Raw genomic sequence first — 24,065 nt, 5'->3', positions numbered from 1 at the left:
CACTGAAGCAGACACAGGAGAGAGGATGTTCTGCTAAAGCAAGCGCACGAAAGGACATGTGATGAAGGATTTTGCTAACAACACCCAGGTATTGCTCCACCTAACATTACACATTTGAGCTCCATTCTCCAGAACTCTTCAGATTCAGGCTGACTGGATGCACGTGCTGAGGCATGTGAGGACACGTGATGTTTGGAGGGAATAAAGAGCCAGGCTTGCTTACAGAGCTAGCTGTAAGATGCTTGTGGGTCTTACATCTTCGCTAATCTTCAACTCCCTGAGAGGCACAGCAGAGAACTTCTCCTGGCATTCCTCGGGGTCCTTGCTGCTGACTCAAGCTGAGGCTTGAGACTTCCCTTCAGACTACCTTCTCTGGTAGGTCCTGTCACCACTGTTGCTAACCCAACTCTACCAAACTGAGTTGCTGGTGATTCCGTGAAGTGTTTGTGAGTGGACAGAACTGCCACTGCCTGCTGACCTGTGAACTGAACTGCCAATCTCCAGACAACACAGACAGGGAGTTGCTCCAAAGAACCTTTCTAAACAGGTCCAATTCCCCCATATCCTTTTCCCCCCCACCACCTCTGGAGGGTGGTGGGCTACAAGGGAGGTTAAAGCATTTAAGAATCATCATTAAAAATAACATTTGAAAAAAATTAAAGATACAGGTGGGATAATATATTTTAAAATCTATTCTTTCTACAAGTTCATGTTATATATTGAGAACTATTAAAAATGTGTTTAACATATTTAGTCTTGAGAGGCCTAGCTCCATAAACGGTCACTGAAGGCTGGTGGTTCAAGCCTTTCCTGGGTATGGAACTGGATAAATTACTTGGAGAAACCTTGCTCTAGAAAGCAGATAATTAATTCCATGAAGTTATTCTGAAACCAGGCCCTGCACAGCTCTAGTTACATCCTTGGCCCCTACATGTATTCTATCCACACTGACCTGCCGATGCTTACAAACCCTGACTGCAGTGAACGGGAGCTGCAGGAACGGGAGCTGCAGGAACGGGAGCTACAGGAACGGGAGCTGCAGGTTGGGTAACCAGTCAGGTCCTCGCCTTGGTTCTTACCTGTAACTGTGGGACTTCACGCCTGGTTCTCAATTATATAAAGCAGTTAGCATAGCATCTAGCACTTGGTAAGTGTCACAACAATTACAGCTAAAAATAAAAACTCTTTAAATGGAGATTTGGCCTAGAGTATGCATGCCAGTACTGAGCAGAACTGGCTCTAGAACTCATGTCTGCCATTTGTCCAATGACAAGGCCAAGCCAGAGCTTGAACACAGAGATCAACAAAATCTAAGACATATTAGTCTTAACATTATTATGCACAAATATTTCAAAGGCATGGTATCTCCTGGAAAAATCATGGCAAGCTAGTGTAATAGGCTTCAAAAGTCATCTAAGTAGTGGAAGAAATCAGGCACAAAAGGCAATCTTTCTATTAAAAAAAAAAAAAACCTATCAAAAGAAAACAAATACCTTTAAGAAAACAGCATATTTTAGTTTTTAAAAGGAATCAAACTCAAAATATTAAATTTAAAAGTTGCTTTACAAAAATACCACAGTAGCATGATAAAGTCACACCATTTGGAAGGTTGAGGAAGGAAGATCTGGGGTTGAGGACATGCTGAGCTACACAGCGACTACCAGGCCAGCCAGGATGACATAGCAAACTCCCCGTCTTTTAAATACAGAATTAAAAAATGATGGTTTCTAAGAATTTCTCATAAATAATAGTGACAAATCTATAGCAATGCTTCTTTGAATAGATAGACACTTTAAAGTGAACATGTTCAAAAGCAGGACACTGTCCACACATCTGTTCTGGAGACCTAGAGAAAGTCACACGGGCTCCTGCTCAGCCTTAGGTTTGCTACCATCTCACAGGAAGTCCTTCCTGACTTTCTTCTGAGGACATCCCCCTTAAGTATATATTGTCCCCTTAAGCGTTTATTGTTTATTTATGGCCTGACATCACACAGTTCATGCTGATCTTGAGTTTAACCAAGGATAATTTTGAATTCCTGATACAATGGTTTCTATCTTCTTAGTGCTGGGATTATAGGTATGTTTCTAGGCCTACTTTTAAAGAAAAAAATTACATGTTTATTTATTTCATATGTATATGAGGTACACACCATAGCATGCATGTAGAAGTCAGAGGACACCTTTGAGGAGCCAGCTCTCTCTCCTCTTCCGCCAAGTGACCGCCATGGATGGATCTCAAAGGCTTGGGGAACTACAGCCTCTGCTCTGAGCCATCACTGCTCCCACCTCACCACTACTATTCCTAATGGTAAGGAAGAATAGATTATGTTCTGGGGATAATAATGTATCTGACAAGGACATTACATTTTAGGTACAGGGTTGTTTATTTGCTGGCTTTTCAATCTTAGGTGGTGAAAGAAAGAGAACCAAATACTGCTGAGACCAGCCTGGACAGCACACCTATGTATCGTTCCTGGCCATTGCTGGCAAGCCTTCTGGGCATGTGAATCAGTTTAATGTGGGTTCTGCTTTAAGTTCAAGTAGAAGACATGGATCTCACTGTAAGGTTGGCAGTCAACCTAACTTTTACATGGAAACTTACAACTCTATGCATTGCACGTGAGATTACAGAAGCCCAGAGGGACACACATGTTATAGTAACTGCAGAGAGCTAGTTTAAAACAAGCCTCCTCAGGAACTCTTTGTACAAGCGAAGGAAAATATGGACATCATATGGAAGAGGTGTGCTCCTTCTTAGGAGGGGAAACAAATAGTGTACTCCATGGCTCTAGAAGTGAACAGTCTGCCCAGAATTCGAAGAAGACAGAAGAAAACACAGTCCGCAGGACCTGTTAGCTAAGAGAAGGACCAAATACACTACACAAAACTACTAATAACACTGGTATACATAGCCTGGAGACACAGAGGGGGAAAGCCTCTGAAAAGAGGAACTACAGCTCCAAACAGTTACTTACAGTCAGACTGTCCACCGATAAGCCTGCTTATTGTGAGGACAGAACAGACAGCTTTCAAACTGATTATCTACTACTAAAAGCCAGTCAAGTCCTGATAAAGCCTTGTCAAATGAGCAAATTAATTATTTCTGACTATTATAACAGGACAATTCCACAGTCTGATATATGCTCTAGCAACACAGCTATTCTAATTTCGATATAAATTCTATTTTTTAATAACAATTTTCTTCATAGTTCACAAAGTTTGAAGGTAACACATCCACTGGTAGGGAATTGATGAAGTGTAGTACCCAGACAAGGAGCTATTACTCAGCAGTAAAAGAAAAGGAGTGCTTGAGCTAGGCAGTGTGTGAGCAATACACAGGAACCTTCAATGCAGTTAGCAACTAAAAGAATCCAGCTGGAAACTATCACAATTTGACTCCAAAATACTAAGACACTCTGGCAAAGATCCAAGGTCGCAGATCACAGGAATTGGGAAGAGCAAAGTACCAACAAACTGAGCACAGAAAACTTTTGAGGGCTGTGAGGTCACATTGTAATTGTGGATGTATGTTGTTTGACCCTATAGCGTGTGCATTACCAAAAGGGGGCCTACTGCCAGCTAGGGATGCTAGCTCCCAATGACACATCAGCACAGGGTCACTGATTGCAACAAATGTGCCCCTATGGGTGGTGACAATATAGGAGACTGGGTAAGCATGGTAGACCAGGAGGTAATCTGGAAGTTTCTCAACTTTTTGTTCAATGTTGTTATGAACCAAACACTACTCTAAAGAATAAAGTTTAGTTTGAAACTGATAATCTTACTTGGTTTATAACACCTGGTCTAAAGTTCTCCGATTATGAAAGACAGCGATACTGTTTTTTTTTTCAAAACAACTGATGCATATATAATATTTTCATTCTCCATTTTAGAGAAAAGTAACAAGGGAAGTGATTTGAATACAGCTAGAAGCAAAAAAAAAAATAGATGCAAGAAGATATAAGTGTCAAATGTAGTTGTAGTTTAAAAGTGGACTAGAACTGGACAAGCAGAAAAGGACGGAGCTGCTGTAGTATGAATGTCTATGCCCACCCCAGCCTTTTGTTGAGATCTTTGTCTTAAGGTGGTGATATTCACATGTGGGGACCTTTGGGAGGGGGGTTGGTTGCCTAGGTCACATGAGCAGACCTTCATGAATAGGATTAGCACCCCAAGGGGCCTGGAAGACCCTTCACCCTTTGCACCATGTGAAGACACAGCACATGGAGCGTATGAGCCAGAAAAGCAGGTGGTCCCCAGACATGGAACCTGCCTTAGAACTGTGAGAACTACATGGCTATGTTTGTACACTACACCAGTCAACTTGGCTTATGACATTTTGTTACATGGACCAAGAGAACAATCATTTGGTCAAAGTCCCACATCTTATAATGAAAATGAGGGTGTGGGTCACATGATGATTGAATGTCAGAAAGAACAGAGTCTCAGGATCTCATGGTTTCCCACTGTACCCTAACAATTCAACAAAACTGAAATAAAGTTCTTTAAATTCAGATGCTAACATTTTTCTTCATTTTCTTCAGAAGACACAACATCAATTAGTATACTGCTTTGGATGATAAGCATTCATCAACCTTTGCCTATTTATTTACCCATTTATTCTGAGTATCCCCAATTTTTTCCCAGAGATCATTATATTTTTTGTTTGTTTTAGGAATGCTTGAACAGCCTAAGAAAACATTTTGCCGACAGTAAATATAAAATACATGTTTATTACTAAAGCCAAGACTATGCTCAACACCCTATCATTGTTAGTGAAAAGCTAGAATCTTGGCCGACCTCTCACAGAGGTAAAAATCTACCCATGGTGGGAGCAGCTGCAACTGTGACGGAATCTACAAATAACATGCTGGAAATTCAGCAGGCACTGTTATTATATCCTGTTTACACTGTCATTTCTCCTATCAGCAGGATATTATTTATACAGACCCCACCCCTGCACTTCTTGTTTATCTTATTATAGAAGCCCTCCAAATCTATAAAAAGCAGCTTCTGCATTTGATTCTGGAACAGCACATGTGTTGTAATTTGGCACCTTGCAACACTTTTTTATTTAGCATTTTCTGTTGTTAGGCGCCATCCGTTCTTATATTTATCTTCAGGTTGATCTCACATATTAGAGTCGAACGAATGATGTTCAAAGAATCTGCTGCAGAATGACAGAAAAGTAAGTCTAGGTAATGGTCAATCACTAACTTATTGTTCTTCCAAGACATGAGAATCACTGTTTCTGTTAGCTTCCTAGCTGGACAGGGTGGGGCACAAAAGTGACTAATTCATAACACATGAGAGATACAACTCAGTAAGCTAGCCAATAGATAAAAAATAAATTAGCCTGCTTTTAATGTCCTCACTTTCTTGCTTTGTAGCTTAAAACAAAATAAAACAAACAAACAAACAAACAAAAAGCCCTGAAACATTCTTAAACACAAAAATGTATGTGACTGTTGAACAAGCAAACATCCCAGAAACAGTGGTCCCTTGGTGTACCTGTTGATATGTGGTCTGAGCTAAACCCAATCAGCTCCTTTATGCCTCAACTAGCTCTACCAGTCCAGGTGGGTGTGCAATGCTCCAAGCATGCAGTGACAGTCCCTCTGGAGAGTGCACCACCCAAGTGAGGCTTAGACCTAAGAGACTCACCATGCTAATGCCAGGTGGCGCCCTGAGAGCATGAGGTTTTGGTAAGTAGGAGTGCTTAAGGATGCAAGTGGGCAGGACTCTCAAAAGCAAAAGTAGTTGAATTCAGCCTGAATATGCATAATAGAATATGGCAATAAAAAACAGGCATGGGGGATGCATTATAAGAACTTCCTAGACTGACAAGATGTTTCAACGGGTAAAGGTATTTGCTGCCAAGGATTATAACCTGGAACACATGATAGGAAGGAAAAAAAAAACCCTCTTACCCCAACATACATATATATGCATGCACACACACACATGTAGGCACTAAAACAAATTTAAGTATAAGATGATTCAAGGTTCAGTTTACTCAACACTCAGAAATATTCTCTTCTGACAAAATCAACTTTGCAATTCTGTTCTGTCACGACACAAATTTGTCTGGCTTTCCCTCTCTTTTCTGCAAATCAGAACATATATTGCTTGTAGTCTTCGAAGCTGAAGCAAAGATGCAAAGGACAACATCCCATCACAGCACAATCTACCACACCGTTGAGTTTCAGTAAAGCCTGTACAATTTGCCCTCATAGTGTGTTACACACTGTAATTTAATTTATTAAAGATAATTTATCTCATCCATCCTACTGGCAAATACCTAAAGACTTAAATAACTAAATTCACACCTTTCCTTACCATTAAGACTCCTACATTAAAGGACATGTTTAAAAGTCTTTTACCAGTAACAAAGACATCACTTATCAAAACGAATTACTGGTAAGATATATACACATGTATGTACATATACAAATCATAAAGGGTTATCTGACATTAGGTATAGGGATAAAATTTAATACTTTTAGCTTTGAAGTTACAGTTTGAATTGAATTAATGAGCAGGAGTAACCTCTCAACATTTGCTTCAGTATGTACCAGTGTTTGGACCACTGAAGGAACATCAGAGCTTGAAGAGCTACTGTGGCTCAGACACCAGCATGTAACCACAAAAGTACAAAAACTGAGGCAGAGGGTTGAAAGACTCAAAGGCATAAGCTTGCAGCCATATGTTAAAAAGGATGGTGGCGGCAGCAATTACAATAACTGTTAACATAGATCGGGTAACAACACAGGCAAATGGAAATGTACTGGAGAGAACTCGTGGTTCCTCTAAGAGCGTAAGGACTAAGGAGGAGCACCCCAATGGTGGTGACACACCTGCACTCGCACTCGGGGTTCCATTTTTAAGATGCAATCTGGGTAGAGAAGGACACATACACACCACATGTGGGTGAGGTCTGGGCTGGGTGGAGAATGGGACGGGTATAGAGAACACAGAGAAGACACTGGTGGCTCTTAGCTTCTCAGGAGGGGTGTGAGGAAGGTTTCACATACAGAAATGGTCATTCAAAAGACAACTTTCAGTAGGCGATGGTGGTGCACATGTCCCAGCACTTTGGAGGTTGCTGCAAAAGGATCAGGAGTTCAAGGTTGTTATCAGCCATGGCATGAGTTCAAGGCTAGCATGGACTGCATGCAACCCTGTCCCAAGGAAAAAAAAAAAACAAACCAAAACAAACATAAAAACAACAACAACAACCACAAAACCAAAGCCCTAATGATGACAAACCCCCAAAACTAAAAAGGAAAACCCCTCCCAACTTGTGTTTTCCTCACAAGCCATTTTTTTATTGATAAAATCCTAGATTTAATTTAGAGAACTGTGACGCTTTTAAAAATGTTAAACAGACAGCAGCTGATGACATGCCATAGGCTCTTCCATAATCAAAAGGAAATGACATTACCTTTTCAATTACAAAATAGGGATTATTATTATTATTATTATTACTAATTATTATTATTACTAATGTTACAAAATTTACTAAAGCTCACTGGAGCATGTCCCTGATGCCAGAGGCCCTGGTTTAAACCCCAGGCGTCTGTCACCATGCCAAGCTGACAGGGCTGCAGCATGGGAATGTAAGCGATATCCAACATCTGCACAGAGGGCAGAGACGAGATGTGATTCCAGAATAAAGGGCTCTGCGGCTCTTACCTGTTACCTGTGCAACAACTGCTTGGGAAATCCTCCGATTGGCAAGAAAGGCTTTGATTTCCTCTTTTATCACACTGCTGTCCCTCCTAACAAAAACAGAAGACAAGACCAACAATGTATGTTGAAGGTAGAAATCCTCATCTTTGCTAAAAGAAAGGTGAAGCAGAGAGGTGGGGAGAACACAGAAAGGAAGGACACAAAAATAAAAGGGAAACAGACTAAACTTGAGTGAAAATATGAAATTACAACAAACCAAGAAACACCAAATACTCCAGTCCTGAAACATCACACCATCAGACAGACACCTCAGTGAATGCCACTGTGGATACAAGTCTCATGTGGGGGGATCAGTAACTGCATGCTGTGAATAATTCAATGCTGTGCGGTATGTATGGCCTCATTATAGGGAAGGAAAACATAGAAGCCCTGGAAAAATGAAAAGCAAAGGCAATGAAAAAATCAGCTGTACGTAGACTGTGGGTCTGCAGGTTAAGGAAGGTACTGTAGAACTGACACCCATCTGAAAACCTTGGAAATGCTTCTGGGACAAAAATCAATACCATTCTCATGAGTAAAATTATTAGCACTGTAATACGTTTATTACAATTAGCTGCTTCCTCTCCCTCTCTTCTGTATCAGAAAAAATGAAAAGAATGTGGAATGGTTTAAAATATTAGTTTCATATTAAAAGTGTTTATTAATTTTCTATTACATATAGATAAACAGAATAGTTGACACTAAAAACTATAGTCTTGGTAATATATACTGTCCGCCTGTTACTTATTTAAACAGCACATTTTCAGAGACCAGACATCCATAAGAATGATGAAGCACATGACTCATTCTTTCACTAAAACAAAAATACTTAAATAAAAATTAAACTAGAGTCCTTAAAGAACACTATTCTTGTTCAAGATGAAAACTGACATAGCATTGTGGTAGCAAATTTTCTAAACAAGGCCAACAGATTAAAGGTCTCAGCTCAAGTCAACCTGTCCACTGCTCTCCTATAAAGCATGAACTAATAATCTTCCTCTGATGGATCAAACAAAATTAAACAAAAAATCATCCTTCCTTTTGTATTTACAAATACTGAATATATAACCCCACAAATGATATATAATTATTATTAATTCCATATTAAATTGCTTTTCATTTTCTGGGAGAGAGACTCACTCTTGTAGGCCAGGCCGGCTGGAGCGATGGAGCCCAAGCTCCTATCAGCCTTCTGAGTGCTGAGACTACAAGTTCCATGTCAGACATTGTCAAGAGAAGCCACGGCCATTTTTTCAACTCTTTCATTTTTCTGAGACACCATCTCTGAGTCCATGCTGGCCTTAAATTTACTGTAGTTCAGCATCCGAAGTGCTGGGATTTCAGCAGTGTGCTCCTGTGCCTGCTTTCCCTCTTGTACAGATTATCTGTATTATAGCCTCAATTTTACCTTTCAGCAAATTCTAACTGTTAACCACTAACTATTCACAGTAAAACCCTGCTCACCCTTGATCTGAGGCAGAGGAATCACAAACCTTTAAAAATTGTTTTGTGAAAGAAACACAAATTTCATGGGGGTTCATGTCTTGTAGATTGGAGCAGAAACAAAAGTATCCTAGCAAAATATAATAATAACAACTTGTGATTTAATTTAGACCAGGTCTTTCAGACCCTTCACTAGGAAGGGTTATACACTCTGGTGAGGGATGCCATGTTGCCTGTGGTGAGTTGTATCTGTGCATGTAGTGTTTATGTCTGTGTTTGTCTTTGAGCCCACAGCTCACCAGTTTCCTAGGAATGCCATCACTGCCAGACTTTTAAATGTGGGTGCTGAAGATGTGAACTTGGTTCCTCATTCTTGGGCAGTGGGCGCAGTACAATCCTTAGGACCATGTCCCTGCTGTGGGGAATTTGGGAAAAGAACAGAGATGGGCTAGTGACTATCCAGTATGTAGCTCTACAATAGATCCCGAGTGATTGCTTGGAAATCCTAATCAAAAGGGTTCAAAAGAAAATTAAAAATTAGCTGCCTAATGGAATGTTTTAAATTTTTCATACTGATTTAGATTCCTATCTGCATACTGACTACGTCATTATGAAAATGTCTGTAACTGTACCAATTATGAACAAGAGACAACTTTAGCGGTATCGATTTCAGATGACTTTTGTTCACAAATTAAATCATTTGCTTCCTGAGGTAACTACAAAATTAAGTTGAAATTTTTTACATAAAGTATTGCATTGCAACATACCAAATGATCTTGGAAAATGAAACTATACTTGAGAATAATTGTTCAAATTAAATTTAAAAATGTACTTTTGTAGGTAAAATGAGCAAATGGTATTTCCTTGACTAATGATTTAAAAATCAAAATCAAATCAACTTATTTTAAATCAAATACACCTAGAGCACACACTAAATCATACAGAATAGACAACAGACACTCAACTATGTAACCAGTTCATGAATTACTCACTGCCTTGCAGTATGACATTATTAAAGAACTGCAGCAAGACAGGAAAGGTCTCCAGTGTTTAGAAAGCAGCAACTTATTCACCACCTCAAAGAATACATTCTTATGCAGTCTTTAACACATCCACAACAAGTTTAAAAATGCACACAAGTGTGCATGCACATACAATTCTTTACTGCTTTACCATAGACACTTTTTGAAAAACAATTTTAAAACAAAGAAGAATGGACTCAAGTGTAGCTAAAGGACAAAATGATGCGTGGCCAGCATCATAAAAGCCCCTGGTCTCAATCTCCAGAGACAAAAAACATGAGGGAAAGCCAGCTAACATTAAGTTGTGCTCTAGTTACAGTATCCGGTAAAACAAGAACATTAACACACTCCTTTCAAGGGCTTTGACTTCTATAATTAGTGTGCATTTATTGTGCAAAATAAAGGGCTTTACTATGGCATTTTCACATGTGTACAATGCATTTTGATCCATTTATTTGGCTTACATGACCCTCTTATCCCTACCCCCACTCCCACTGATCCCCTCTGTCCCCTTCCCTACTCCTCCTGGTCCTGTCCCCCTTTTTTCTCCAAATGTTAAAGGATTTTAAGAGTTATGGCTGTCGGGCTGGTGAGATGGCTCAGCGGTTAAGAAGGTCTGACTGCTCTTCTGAAGGTCCCGAGTTCAAATCCCAGCAACCACATGGTGGCTCACAACCATCCTAACAAGATGTGATGCCCTCTTCTGGGGTGTCTGAAGGCAGCTACAGTGTACTTACATATAATAATAAATAAATCTTTAAAAAAAAAAAAAAAAGAGTTATGGCTGTAGCTCAGTGGTAGTGTGCTTCCCTAGTATGCACAAGGCCCTGGGTTCAATCTCTAGCACTGGCGAAAAAGGCCTTTAAAATGTTCCTCCAAACCATGGAATAAAAACTTAATGATAAAAATATATATACATATGTGCATATCATAAATGCAAAAGGAATTTTTTTAAGTAGAAAGTTTTGAAACTGTAAATGTATCATAAAAACACAAACTATTACTTCTATAAACTAGTCAGACAGGATTCAAAGCAAAGAAGAAACACATGATCAACTATAACTGTAAGACATGCATCAGTCTAAGTGTGCATCTTAGACCAGGTACTATAAAACACCATGCATGGACAAAATGCTCTCCGGTCAGCACTTTACAAGACTGCCCGTTTGCTTGCAAAAAGAGCACCAGCATTCACCTTCCCTGCCCAGCTGCATGCTATCAGGCTGACTTGGCTGCCTGTCTTCATTGCCTTCTCCTTAACTGCCATTCCAGATGTGGAATCACCCATTTGACAGTGGAAAACATCACTTACACAAACATGACTCTTTCCTCTTCTATTCCATATTTCTTTCTTTTGTTGAAAATTTGCCTAAAGAGATTGAGTCCCTTCTTCCACTCCCCCTCAAATATCTCACATGCCTCAAGACTGTCCACTGCTGGGCTGGAGATGGCTCAGCAGTTAAGAGCACTGACTACTCTTCCCAAGGTCCTGAGTTCAATTCCCAGCAACCACATGGTGGCTCACAACCATCTGTAATGGGATTAGATGCTCTTTTCTGGTGTGTCTGAGGACAGCAACAGTGTACTCACATAAAATGAATAAATCTTAGAGAAAAAAAAAAGACTGTCCCCTGCTGAAGTCTTAGTGAATTAGCAGGAGCAACTGCTTGACCACAGAAAGGCACCTGCACTGGACGCTGCTTCTCCTGCTCCTGTCTGCAGATGGCTGCCACTGTGCTCACCTGACTGACCTCAACAGCAGGAAGGGGCACTAAACATCGCTGCCAAGCCCCACTGCCTTTGTCTTTAAAACTAGTTAAACTCTCCACTATTATCCTTGGTAATAAAAACAGAAGAATTCATCAGGAATGCCTTTTTGACAAACCACTTTAAAAAATATTTATTTTATTTTACTTGTATGGGGTTTTGCCTGCATGCACAGGTATGTGCACCACGTGTATGCCTGAGGGGTAGATCCTTGGAACTGCAGCTATAGACAGTTGTGAACTCCCATTGTGGGTGCTGAGAACTGAACTGACATCCTCTAGAGGAGCAGCCAGTGCTCTTAAGTCCTGAACCATCTCTCCAGCCTCCAACAAATCACTTTTAAAATTTGTATGTTTGTATGTATTTATGTACATGTGTATATATATGTATGTAACTTACATAGGTGAGAAGAGGATTATGAGGCAGGGGTCTTACCCAGGATGACTTTGGAGATCTTTTCTCAGACTCTGGAGTGCTGGACTCTAAGTGGCACCACTACCCTTTGTTTTGTTTTGAAGCAGGGCCTTGCTATATAGTCAACAGTAGTCTTGAACCCACAGCGATCCTCCTGCCTCCACCTCCCAAGTACTTGGATTCCAGAAGGGTACCACCATACTTGGCTTCCTGAGTACTTTAAAAAAGACAATTGCCTTCTATTGAGAGCCATTCTCCCTGATCATCATAGTTTACAAAGAAAGAGGTCATTTGTAGGCTAACTCTTAACACCTCAATTGTACTAAGGACACAATGCTATGGAGTTCATGCTCCTAAGCATGTCATCTATCCTACTAGCCTGGAAACTCCTTTAGCACAATGACTGTCAAAGTCAGCATGAATTTTTCGTAAAACTTAATTTGTTTAATGAGTGAAATATTTCTAGAGATTAAAGGCTATAAAATGGAAAACCTGATCTAGGTAATTTATATAACAGCTTTAAATTCTTATGTTCAGATATGTTTATGTTTTCCAAATCAGGATGGAAAGGTTATTTGTAGTGATTCAAAATGACACTGATTTGTTTTCTGGAAGAAAGTGTACTAAAGGGCTCATGTTTTAAAATGATTTGTTTTAAGATGACTCATACTCTAAGTTAACACACCCTTGGTATTCTGGATGTTATAAAGGAACTAGCTCAAAGTCACCCCAAGATGAAGCCAAAGCAGTGTATTTCACATTTGAAAGACACTCACGACTTTCTCCCTGTGTGCAATTTGAAGAGAGAACATTAAAGGGAGAGCGATTCTATATGCAGAATATGAAGGGGGAGCACCACCACATGGAGGAGGAGCACCACCACACAGTGGTGTTACCTTCTTACGGTGGGTGCATAAACATCCTGCCTGCATAATGATACACAGTCTGTGAGCCCCACCTAAGGAGCATCACGCCAAAAGCCTTTTCAGATTTTCCTTTTTAAATTTGGGACTGTTTTCATATTTACAATAAAATATTTTAGGGACAGAACCCAGTTGATACACAAATTTCAATCATGTTTTACATAATGTATTCAGTGAGACTAGATGTGACTTGGGACAGTATTTTAAATAAGTGCCTGTGAATGTGCGGTACCATGGAATTTTTCACTTATGATACAGCAGTATTCACAAATTTTGAATGTTAAAACATCGTGGCTCAAAGATGCTAGACTTTATTTTAATGTACAGCATTACTAATTTGCAATAAGCCTCATTTACATTATCTCATACTACATAAATGACCACAGGAAAACACTGATAAATCCTATTGTATCTGCAGATGCAAACACACATTCCTATGCATACACTTACATACTAATAGGCCTTTTAAGATGCTCTATATAAAATGAGTCTTCATTGTTGGCTTCTACTCCTTCCTAAAGTGGCACATTCAACCATTTGCTGAAAATTTATGCTAGTGTGGCTTTCTTCTTCTTCTTCCTTTGTGATCATAATTCAAACTAGAAAAGGTATTTTCTGACTCTAACAAATGATGAAGGGCACAATCATAACCTTACTTCTCAACACAACTAAGGAAGCACACACACACACACACACACACCCCTTTATTACATACCTTCAAATTATATATTGTAATACAGCCTGACTGGATTATAAAATCCAAAAAGCATGTCTTACAGTGGAGCGCCTGCAGTTTGGGACTGGGAGCCAGAGGTAGATTTCACACAGCAAATGAGGCAAGAAGGTACTCGGGTATCCATGCTTCCTATCAGAGCCCACCAATTCCAGGTCACTGTCATATCACCAGTGTTGAGTAGGCAGCAATGGACACAGATACTGAGGAAGAGCTACTGTATGAAAACTCCCTGTTTGGTAAGTGACTGCTTTGAAGTAGCAGGTAGGTATGCTGAGGAAGGGGAATGGCAAGCCCAATAAAAAAGGCCATTCACATTCTCTGGAAAAATTGTATTAACTACCTTTACTAAAACTTTATTAAATATACAAGCACAAATAGTTTCAGTAGTAAGATATATCATTGACACAATGATAACAAAGACATGGAATATAATTTAGGCTCAACTGCCCAATAATCAAACTTTCTTGAGCAAATTACTAATTTTCTTGAACCTCAGTTTCTCTGATCAACCACCCAGCACGGCTGAGGAGACTACGAATGTCGACCGAGCAGCTAGCTTCTCTGTGCCCTAGAAGGACAAAGGTGAGGAGAGGCACGCCTGAGCAAAGCTGGAGTGGGAGAAAGCCCGACGGTGGGGGACCAGGAGGACCAGGGGTCTAGAGAATCCTAGCTGACTGAATGCCACCACAAGAGCTGTTCTGAGCAAGAAGCAGAGAGAGGGAATAAGAACGTGTCCTCACAACTGCACAACAATTAAGAGCACACAACTGAAACACACTATACCTATGCACCTGTATCCAAGGGAATGTGCACAAATAACGCAAGCTAGCACCTGAACAAATAAATGCTAGTTTGCTATCTTCTCTACTCAGGATGATTAAAATCTCAATGAAATTTCAATGAAAAGTGACTCATTTATCTAAATGGTTCTCCTTCTTAAACTGGAAAACGATATATGCTAAGCTCCAAATACCAGCTAGGGCGAAGGGTGTAACTTGGCAGAAGACAAAGCTCTGGGTTTAGTCTTCAGCACCAAGAAAGTCACCAGCCTTGGCAGAGCCTTGGCACCAGTGTTCACAGCTGAGGATGAACCTAAACCACATCAGTCTCCTGAACTTCAGAGCACTAAAAACTGGCCAACAGCGACAATGGCTGAAGTGTGATGCTCCTCAGTTCATGTATCCCATGGTCCCTGTAGTCCAGAATTCCATACGTAGCAACTCTTCCCTGAAAACATACTCATGCCCATGTGTTTAAAGCTGTCTCATGGTGAAGGTACCACACGATGGATCTTTATACAGCAGTGTCAAAGGCCCCATCATTATGTCTTGATGTCTGAAAATCTTCAGGACCAGTTATAACTCGGTTGCAACCTTTGTTTTTACTTCATGTAAGTCTACAGTTCTGTTCACTATCAACTGTAACCAACTTATCTGCAGGCTTTTATCTTTTTTCTTAAATTTAAGATTATTTTATGTACATAAGTATTTTGCTTGCACGTATATGTGTGTTCAACATGCGTGCTTGGTGTTACAGGGGTCAGAAGAGGTCGTTGGATTCCCTAAAATGAGAGTTATGGATGGTTGTGAGTGGTGGGAATCACACTCAGGTTCTCTACAAAAACAAGCTCCCTTAAACAGTAAGTCCATCTCTCCAGCCCAAGGCTTCATTTTTATACAACAGCGTAACTCTATTGATAACAATGTTTTTGTCACTGGGAAGTGGTGGCGCACGCCTTCAATCCCAGCACTTGGTAGGCAGAGGCAGGCAGATTTTTGAGTTCGAGGCCAGCCTGGTCTACAGAGTGATTTCCAGGACAGCCAGGGGTATACGGAGAAACCCTGTCTCAAAAAAATCAAAAAACCAACCAAACAAACAAACAAAAAAACCAATGTTTTTGTCATTTCTATTTGTAAAGGTATGGAAAAACAAAACGTCCTAGTTCCAACTACTTAGTACAGAATGTGAAGCTGTGAGGATGGGCGTGGCATTCTAAGGTATTACTATGTAGGTCTGTCTCATTTGTATTGTTTTCCTTTTGGTGCTATCTGGAAAAGTTCACATTCTGTAAGTAATGTTAGCCTTGAACTGACATCAACTTTCCTGCCCCAGCCCTTCAAATGTTGGAGTTACAGGCATGTGACCATAGACAATTTTTATTCTTTTGGGTTTTTAAGATTTATTTATTTGTTTCATGTATGTGGGTAAACTGTCGCTGTCTTCAGACGCACCAGAAGGTGGCATCAGATGCCCATTACAGATGATTGTGAATTACCATGTGGTTGCTGGGAATTGAACTCAGGTCTCTGGAAGAGCAGTCAGTGCTCTTAAGCTGAGCCCTCTCTCCAGCCCCCAACTTATATTTTTAATCAGAGTAAAGACATGCCTTTTTTGATACCTTTTCCTGTTTCTCTAACTATAATTAACATGTATATTTTAACCTTTATTTCAAAAAATTAAAATAACTAATTTATTGACTATATGTATATGCCTGTATGTGTGCCATGTACCCGCGCCATTGCATGCTTATAGTCATATGACACCTTTCTGGGAGTTGGCTCTTTCCTTCCACTTTGTTGGTTCCAGGGGTGGAACTTGGGTCCTCTGACTCGACAGCAAGCATCTCTATCCACCGAACTGTCTTACCAGATCCAAATCCTTATCCAATACAGAATACCCTTATGCCTTAGGCCAAATTTATCTCCTCTGCTAACATGCTGAGCCCCCACCATGTGTTAAGGAAAATTTCTAGTTCTAAACACAGTATGGAAAATACGGTGTCTATTACCCTCAAAGTGAAGCAGGTCTGGTACAAAGTTCTGGCTACCTTGGTTGAAAGTAGTCTTCATTTCTTTGAGTTTAAACTCTAGGTGAACACTCTTACTTGGTAACTGATGATGTATGAAGTACACTTGGGCATTGCATCTACTGCTAAAATCAAAACTTCAGCTTTTTAGGGGCGAGTGCTATATATCTATGTTTCTTACAGAAAAATACTTCTGACCCAATAGCTGCTCAAATTATTGCACTGAATGAAATGCTGCAAGGAAAAAATGAAGAGTGCATGTATTCTACATCATGGTAAATTTATCTTACCACTCAGAAAAAGTATTTACAATGAAAGATTGGGGGCTGGATTGGATTACATGAACTTCTGTCAGGAACTGTCTGCTAAAGCCATAAAGAGAGAAAGCCCTTGGACAAATCAAGACACTAGAAAAGCTTCATCACACAGCAAAAGGGCTGAAGCAGAGAAGAAACAAAAAAATCTGAACTAAAAACCACAATCTGAAGTTTCACTTTCATTTCCAAGAAGGGAGAGAGAAGCCATTGTTCTTATTGGTAAGCTGCTGAAACACAGCCTAATTAAAAACAGTCTTAGAAAATACAGATATTTGGGGGGAATTCTGAATAGGCAATATACTAACCTCATTAATTCCTCCACTTTATCATCTACATCTAGGTCCTCTTCTGAGGCTTCAAAGCTATATGACCTCTGACCAATGCTGTTTGCGTGGTAGCGAGATGGTGACATCTTCCCATTGGATGTGGACAATCGATCATTGTTCTCCCTCCCATTTTGATTGGTAGTGCAAGGCAGTGGGGAGGTATCGTAACTGTTGCTGGGTGATGGGGACATTCCCGAGTGCTGGGTCTGCGTGGAAGCTGTGGCTGTAGAGGAAGATGCTGGAACATTGTTGGTACTGTTCCCATAGGAGCTTCCCCCGTAGCTGGACCTCCGTCCAAACTTATCACTATGCTCTTGATCAAGACGGTCCAAAGTTTCTAATGCATGAAGAATTTCATGTTTGGTCATCCCGGTACGCCGAAGACGTTGGAGCAGATCTATCTGTTCTATGGTAAATCTGGGTTCATCTGTATAGTGAGACATGGTTTCCAGCAAACTGAAGGGAAAAGAAGGAGGATAAAAATGAAGAGCTTTTATTGTCAACTAAAAATACCATTTCATCATCAAGAATCCTCAACCGAAGAGGCTTGAGCTCTGCACGAGTTCTGTTTACTGAATATAAAATCATAAGGGATAGGAAGGTGGCTCAGTCAATTGACATGCTTGTTATGTAAGCAGGGGTGCCTAAGTTCAACCTCTTGTACCAATGCAAAGGCTCGGAACAGCAGCATATGCTAGGCAAGAAGACCTTTAGGCCCTGCTGACCAGCCAGGCAAGCTAATCTGTGAAGCTCATCATCACTGGGTTCAGTGAGAGACCCTGTCTCAAGCAATGACGTGGAAAGCACCTGGCAAATACACATCATGTACACTTCTGGCATCCGCATGCATTCATACACATCTTAGTAGCACACAGACACACACAGATATACACAACAAAAATGATGAGTCCTGATAGATGTTTTGTTGTTATTGTTGTTGTTGTGATGTGGATTGCTACAAATCCTGAGATTAGTAGAAGTGCATCAAATATAACATAAAACCTAACTTATAATAGAATGAAATTTGTAGTTGTTTTGAAAATCAACCAAAATTTGGAAGCAAAATGTTAATTATGCAAAAAAATATCAATTCGTAGGGTAAAGTACATCAGTGCATCAGGTTCAGAGTATGTGATAACATACAGGGTTTGGTTTTTTTTTTTTTTCTTCAATCTTGAAGTATATTATTGTGTAGTAGCATATAATAGGAATTGCTTTCCCAAATACCTGCAAAACTGACCAAGAACTCTTAGGCCATTCAATAGCAAACATTTTTCTTGGCTGAGTCTAAGTGAATACTAGTAACTAATACAAATACTTCAGTGGAGCTTAAGAACAGTACATACTATTTTGGTCCTTCTTAGAAGGGAATCGAAATACCCATGGGAGTAGATTCAGAGACAAAGTGTGGAGCAGAGACTGAAGGAAAGGCCATTTAGAGACTGCCTCACCTGGGAGACAACCCACACACAGTCACCAAACCTAGGCACTATTGTGGATGCCAACAAGTGCTAGCTGACAGGAGCCTGACATAGCTGTCTCCTGCGAGGCTCTGCCAGTGCCTGACAAATACAGAAGTGGATGCTCACAGCCAACCAATGAACTGAGCACAGGGTCCCCAATGGAGGAGTTAGAGAAAGGACCCAAGAAGCTAAATGGGTTTGCAGGAGGAACAACAATATGAACCAACACGTACCCCCCCAGAGCTCCCAGGGACTAAACAACCAACTACAGAGTACACATGGAGGGATCCATGGCTCCAGCCGCATATGTAGCAGAGGATGGCCTTTTCAGACATCTCTTCAGAGAGGAGAGGCTATTGGTCCTGTGAAGGCTTGATGCCCCAGTGTAGGGGAATACAAGGACAGGGCAGCAGGACTGAGGGTAAGTAGGGGCAAGGGAGAGAGGATGGGGGTTTTCAGAGGGGAAACGAAGAAAGGGGATAACATTTGAAATGTAAACAAGACAAATATCTAATACGAAAAAGAAAAGAAAGAAAAAGAACAGTGCACACAACAAGACATCAAGCACTATTAATTCTTAGCACCCTGGTGAGGTGCATGCTCTCTAAACAGATCCTCATGTGTACAGCCAGCTGGAGCTATTCATGTCTCAGAAAACTGGTTCTACATGTTTCCACCTTAACTAGCACAAGAGACTATAGCACACCAGAAAATGTTTTCTTAGATAAAATTAGTTAATATTTTGTTTGAGACATTAGCCCAGTAGTTCTCAACCTGTGGGTTGTGTCCCTTAGGAGTTAAATAACTCTTACAGGAGTCATAAGGCCATCAGAAAACACAAATATTTACATTACAACTCAGAACAGCAGCAAAATTACAGTTATGATGTAGCAACAAAAATAATTTTATGGTTGGGGGTCACCGTAACATGAGGAACTGTATTAAAGCATTAGGAAGGCTGAGAGCCACTGCATTAGCCACATCATAAAAAGGTTCTCTCTTTGAAATACTTTTTAATAAAAGTTGACTTTTAAAAAGATGTATGTGTTTATCTTTATTATTCTGTATGTCTGAGTGTTAATCTGTGTGCACATATGGGCACTACATACATTCAAAACCCTAAGTGGGCAATGGACATCCTGGAACTGAAGTTACAGTTTTTAAGATGCCATGCAAGGGCTGAGGCCCTGACCTAGGTCTTTTGCAAACACAGCAAGTGCTCTTAACTGTTGAGCCATTTCTCTAGCTTCTAAATCTGACTTTTGAATTCAGGATTTTTGAAAGTGACAATCATCTCTATTTCAATTTGTATTTTCTAGTGACAGATATGAGAAGTGGTATGGAGTAGCCTTACAATAACCAATCACTAAGAGAAACAGAGGTCAAGAGATTTCCTTACCCTTGAAATGTGCTCCAGGCCAGTCCCCCAGCCCTGTTGGAGAGTTCACTATTTCTTCATCCCTCTGCATCCCTCAACTGGAAACCCAATTGAGTAATCACCTTTACTCAGAAACTGAGTGAGAATCCTATATGATATAACCTTGACTAACCCTCCTAGCAATTCTATGGTAGACACCATTTATTTTGTTTATTTTAATGTTTTATTATAAACTGTTAGGAAGTTTAGGCTTAGAATACTTTTGTATCTTTCAGAAAGTCTAAAGCCAGACTGATGGCACAAAGATAACTTTGATAATGCATCTGACCAGAAGACTGAGTTCAAGGTCATCTTGTAACTTAGTGAGACCTGTCCTAAAATCAAATTAACTCAAGTACTGTCTGCCTCCATTTTTTTTTTTTTTTTAAAGCAACTGCCAAGCAAAGTAATGTACTGGCTTGGCAAATTCCAGTTACTCCTCCTAAATATTTTTCATCTTCATAATTACTTTCCCTTAAAAATAAATAAAAGGCCTGTTTTGGTATCTTCAGTTCTCATCCAATCAAGACACTTCACAAACTGTTCTTCCGAGACGCCTAACTCTAAGGACGATTTTATTTATGTGCAGGAAAGTTAGCCATATTTTTCTACCCTGTTCAGTCAGAGCAGACATTAAGTCATATGCCATCCTTCAAGCCTCCCTCTATATGACACAACACTGTCTATTAATATAAAATTTCACATATCTGAAATACTTTACACCATTTAGGTAATTCAATAATTGGAAACCACTTTTATTCTAAACTCATAAAGAGGAAATAGGACTCACCCATTACTTTGACTGTCCAGAGCACCTAGTCTTTTTTTTTTTTTTGGTTTGTTTGTTTGTTTGTTTGTTTTTTGGTTTTTCAAGACAAGGTTTCTTTGTATAGTCCTGGCTGTCCTGGAACTCATTCTGTAGACCAGGCTGGCCTCAAACTCAGAAATCCGCCTGCCTCTGCCTCCCAAGTGCTGGGATTAAAGGCATGCGCCACCACTGCCGGGCACACCTAGTTATTTCTAAGCACATGTTCTTTTTTTTGGGGGGGGGGGGTCTGGATTTTTTTTTTTTCTTTTTTTGAGACAGGGTTTCTCTGTGTAGCCCTGGCTGTCCTGGAACTCACTCTGTAGACCAGGCTGTCCTCGAACTCAGAAATCCGCCTGCCTCTGCCTCCCCGAGTCCTGGGATTAGAGGCATGCGCCGCCACCACCCGGCCGCACATGTTCTTACTATGTTTAAATGTCAGTCTATAATCTGTACCAAGAGCAGCCCCTTCTGCCAAACGGGCTAAAGGAGAGGTAACAGTTGCTAGGACCAAATGGCAACTTAAAGGAGAAAGACAAGGGCATCCTGAGCAGAATCACATCATGTACATAGCACAGAAGACACGGTATGTCACCAAGAAACACACACACACACACACACACACACACACACACGATTAGAAGCTCTGATGTATCAATGTGCATCAATACATATGATGAGATATAATGCTGGTTTCCATTTGTACCTCTCATAATTTACCTTTAAGCACAGCCATCATAAAAGTACAGCATCAGATGACCTATAAGGGTCACCTAGCCAACAATCCTTTTATGGCAAAAGAAGATAACATGGAGGGACTAAATTACTTTTCTCATGCATAGAGATCACTCATAGGATAAGGGACAGTTTTTACTTTTAATTACTAATTTGAATGCAGGCTCCAGCTAACACTAATTGAAAATAATGTGAGAATTTTAACACTCACATAACAGAGACGAAAATTAAAATAGAAAAGAACAATTCAGTTCAGGACTTATGGCTTGATTCCTGAACTGATACTGTAAGACCACAGCACATCTTAAGACATTAACTGTATTTTGCAATAATACCTAAAACCTTTCTAGATAAGTCACAAGGGCCAGGACAAACCTTTACAAATGATATTCTGAAAATGGACAACAGAAGAATTTAGCTGAGCATTCAGAAATGATTACTTAGCATTGAAATCATAGGGGCAAAAATGACACGAAGTTTATTTAAAGCATCAATAGTTAAGGTTATCTTAGCAAACAGAATTTTCTTCCAGATTATTTCTGATGTTTTTATCTTTTTGTGCAGAATGATCAGGCATAACCCATTTTGCCACTGTAGGACTTCAAAACATTCCAGACCCTTCTTACTATGAATATAAAATACAACACTTCCTATAATCAAAAGAGTGACCACTTTGAAAGAAGAAAATGACACATAAGAATAAGAAATGTTTTATACAGAATGATTTATAATTAAAATTATTTGGTAAATTGACTAAAACCTAAGAATAGTCTATGATTAGAAACCATGGTGTAAATGCCCTTCCCACAATAAAGAATTTTGTGAAGAAAAAAAAAATTACATTCCAACATGTCAATCACACTTCAGTATTTTTTTTTTTAATTAGCATTGACTGGCTTCCATTTTGTGTGGCTTGGAGGAAAATCTGTTCTGCAGCTTTGACATGGTTTCAGACACTGCCGTAAGGGACAAACACATCTATAAGGCACGGCAGAGCTGGCGTCCATCGCCTAGCGTGCTCTGCTCCTGCATTCCTTAGACAGCCGTGTACCCAGTGCAGGCTGGCCTCACACACACTGGCTCTGCCTTCCAGTCCCAAGGCCTGAGATGACAGGCCAGAGAATACTACGGCTCACCATGGACATGGAAGCCGCACCTACCCACTTGAGAACTCTCTTCTTTCAGGGTTGTCACATGAAATCTGCTCCAGACACTGTAGTAAGTTGCTGACTACAACTCCTGGTCTTCAAAATTCTTAAACAAACTCAAAGTTTGAAAGACACTTTGAACGTTTGGACGCTTCACCTGTGAATACCAGCACTGCCCTCCAGTATCGGTGTTCAAAAAAACAACAAAACCCAAAACCTTACTGTTGTTTTCATTCAGCAATTAATTCTTTAATATTCTGCTTTCTATTTAATTGAATTAATTATTTTTAAAATTGTGACAAAATCATATGTGTATATAATGCACCAACTACTGCACTCCTCTCTATGTGAGTTCAAGGCTCACCTAGGATATAAAGCAAGCTCCAGGCTATTTAGACACAGTGAATAGAGTCTCAAAACAAACAAACAAACAAACAAACAAACAGGGGTAAGGGGAAAAAAAAGAAAAGGAAAAGGAAAGGAAAAAAACAAAGAAAGCAGCAGGCAGGCAGGCAGCAAGCAAACAGGATGGCTGAGAGGGCAAAGTCTCACAGATAAAGTGCCTATCCCAGGGCACTCAGCAGACTCAAGACAACTCCTGTCATCTGGCTCTCCTCCAAAGCCTTTTCACTAAATCAGAGTCATTGTGGGGGTGGGGGAGAGGCGCTAATGAAAAAACCAAGTAACAACAATAATAATAATACCAAACTTAATGTCTACATAAAGATTATAGAACTGTCAACCAAAACAGAAGAAATTTAAGTGAAATAGACTCTACCAAATTTTAGAAATTACGTAGGCTCAAGGCACTCTGCAGTAGCCACTAAAGATACACTTAATGAGCTAATAGGCCCTTTATCTTCTCTAATTTCTGAAATTCCCGGAATACTTTTATTCGGAGGCCCATTTCATATGAACTAGTGGTTACAGTTCATATTCCAGCACAAAAACACTCTTGAAACAACAGCACCATCTCCATTTGTATCTCTCTGCCTTGACTTTAATGAACA

General features: G+C 40.0%; 1 protein-coding gene across 15 annotated transcripts in view; it reads right to left on the bottom strand.

Annotated features, from left to right (window-relative positions):
* Nucleotides 1-24,065, bottom strand: part of Hmbox1 (homeobox containing 1) — a 133,465-nt gene that overhangs the window by 65,056 nt on the left and 44,344 nt on the right. For all 15 annotated transcript variants that reach the window (XM_052191197.1, XM_052191195.1, XM_052191198.1 and 12 more), the window contains 2 exons: nucleotides 17,467-17,943; nucleotides 7,698-7,783 (listed from right to left, as the gene is read on the bottom strand). In XM_052191197.1, coding sequence (XP_052047157.1) covers nucleotides 7,698-7,783; nucleotides 17,467-17,943 — 563 coding nt within the window. The remainder of the gene's footprint in view (nucleotides 1-7,697; nucleotides 7,784-17,466; nucleotides 17,944-24,065) is intronic.

Source organism: Apodemus sylvaticus, chromosome 8, assembly GCF_947179515.1.
Source record: "Apodemus sylvaticus chromosome 8, mApoSyl1.1, whole genome shotgun sequence".
NCBI classification, from domain to species: Eukaryota; Metazoa; Chordata; class Mammalia; order Rodentia; family Muridae; genus Apodemus; species Apodemus sylvaticus.
This window is presented reverse-complemented; position numbering and strand designations above follow the sequence as displayed.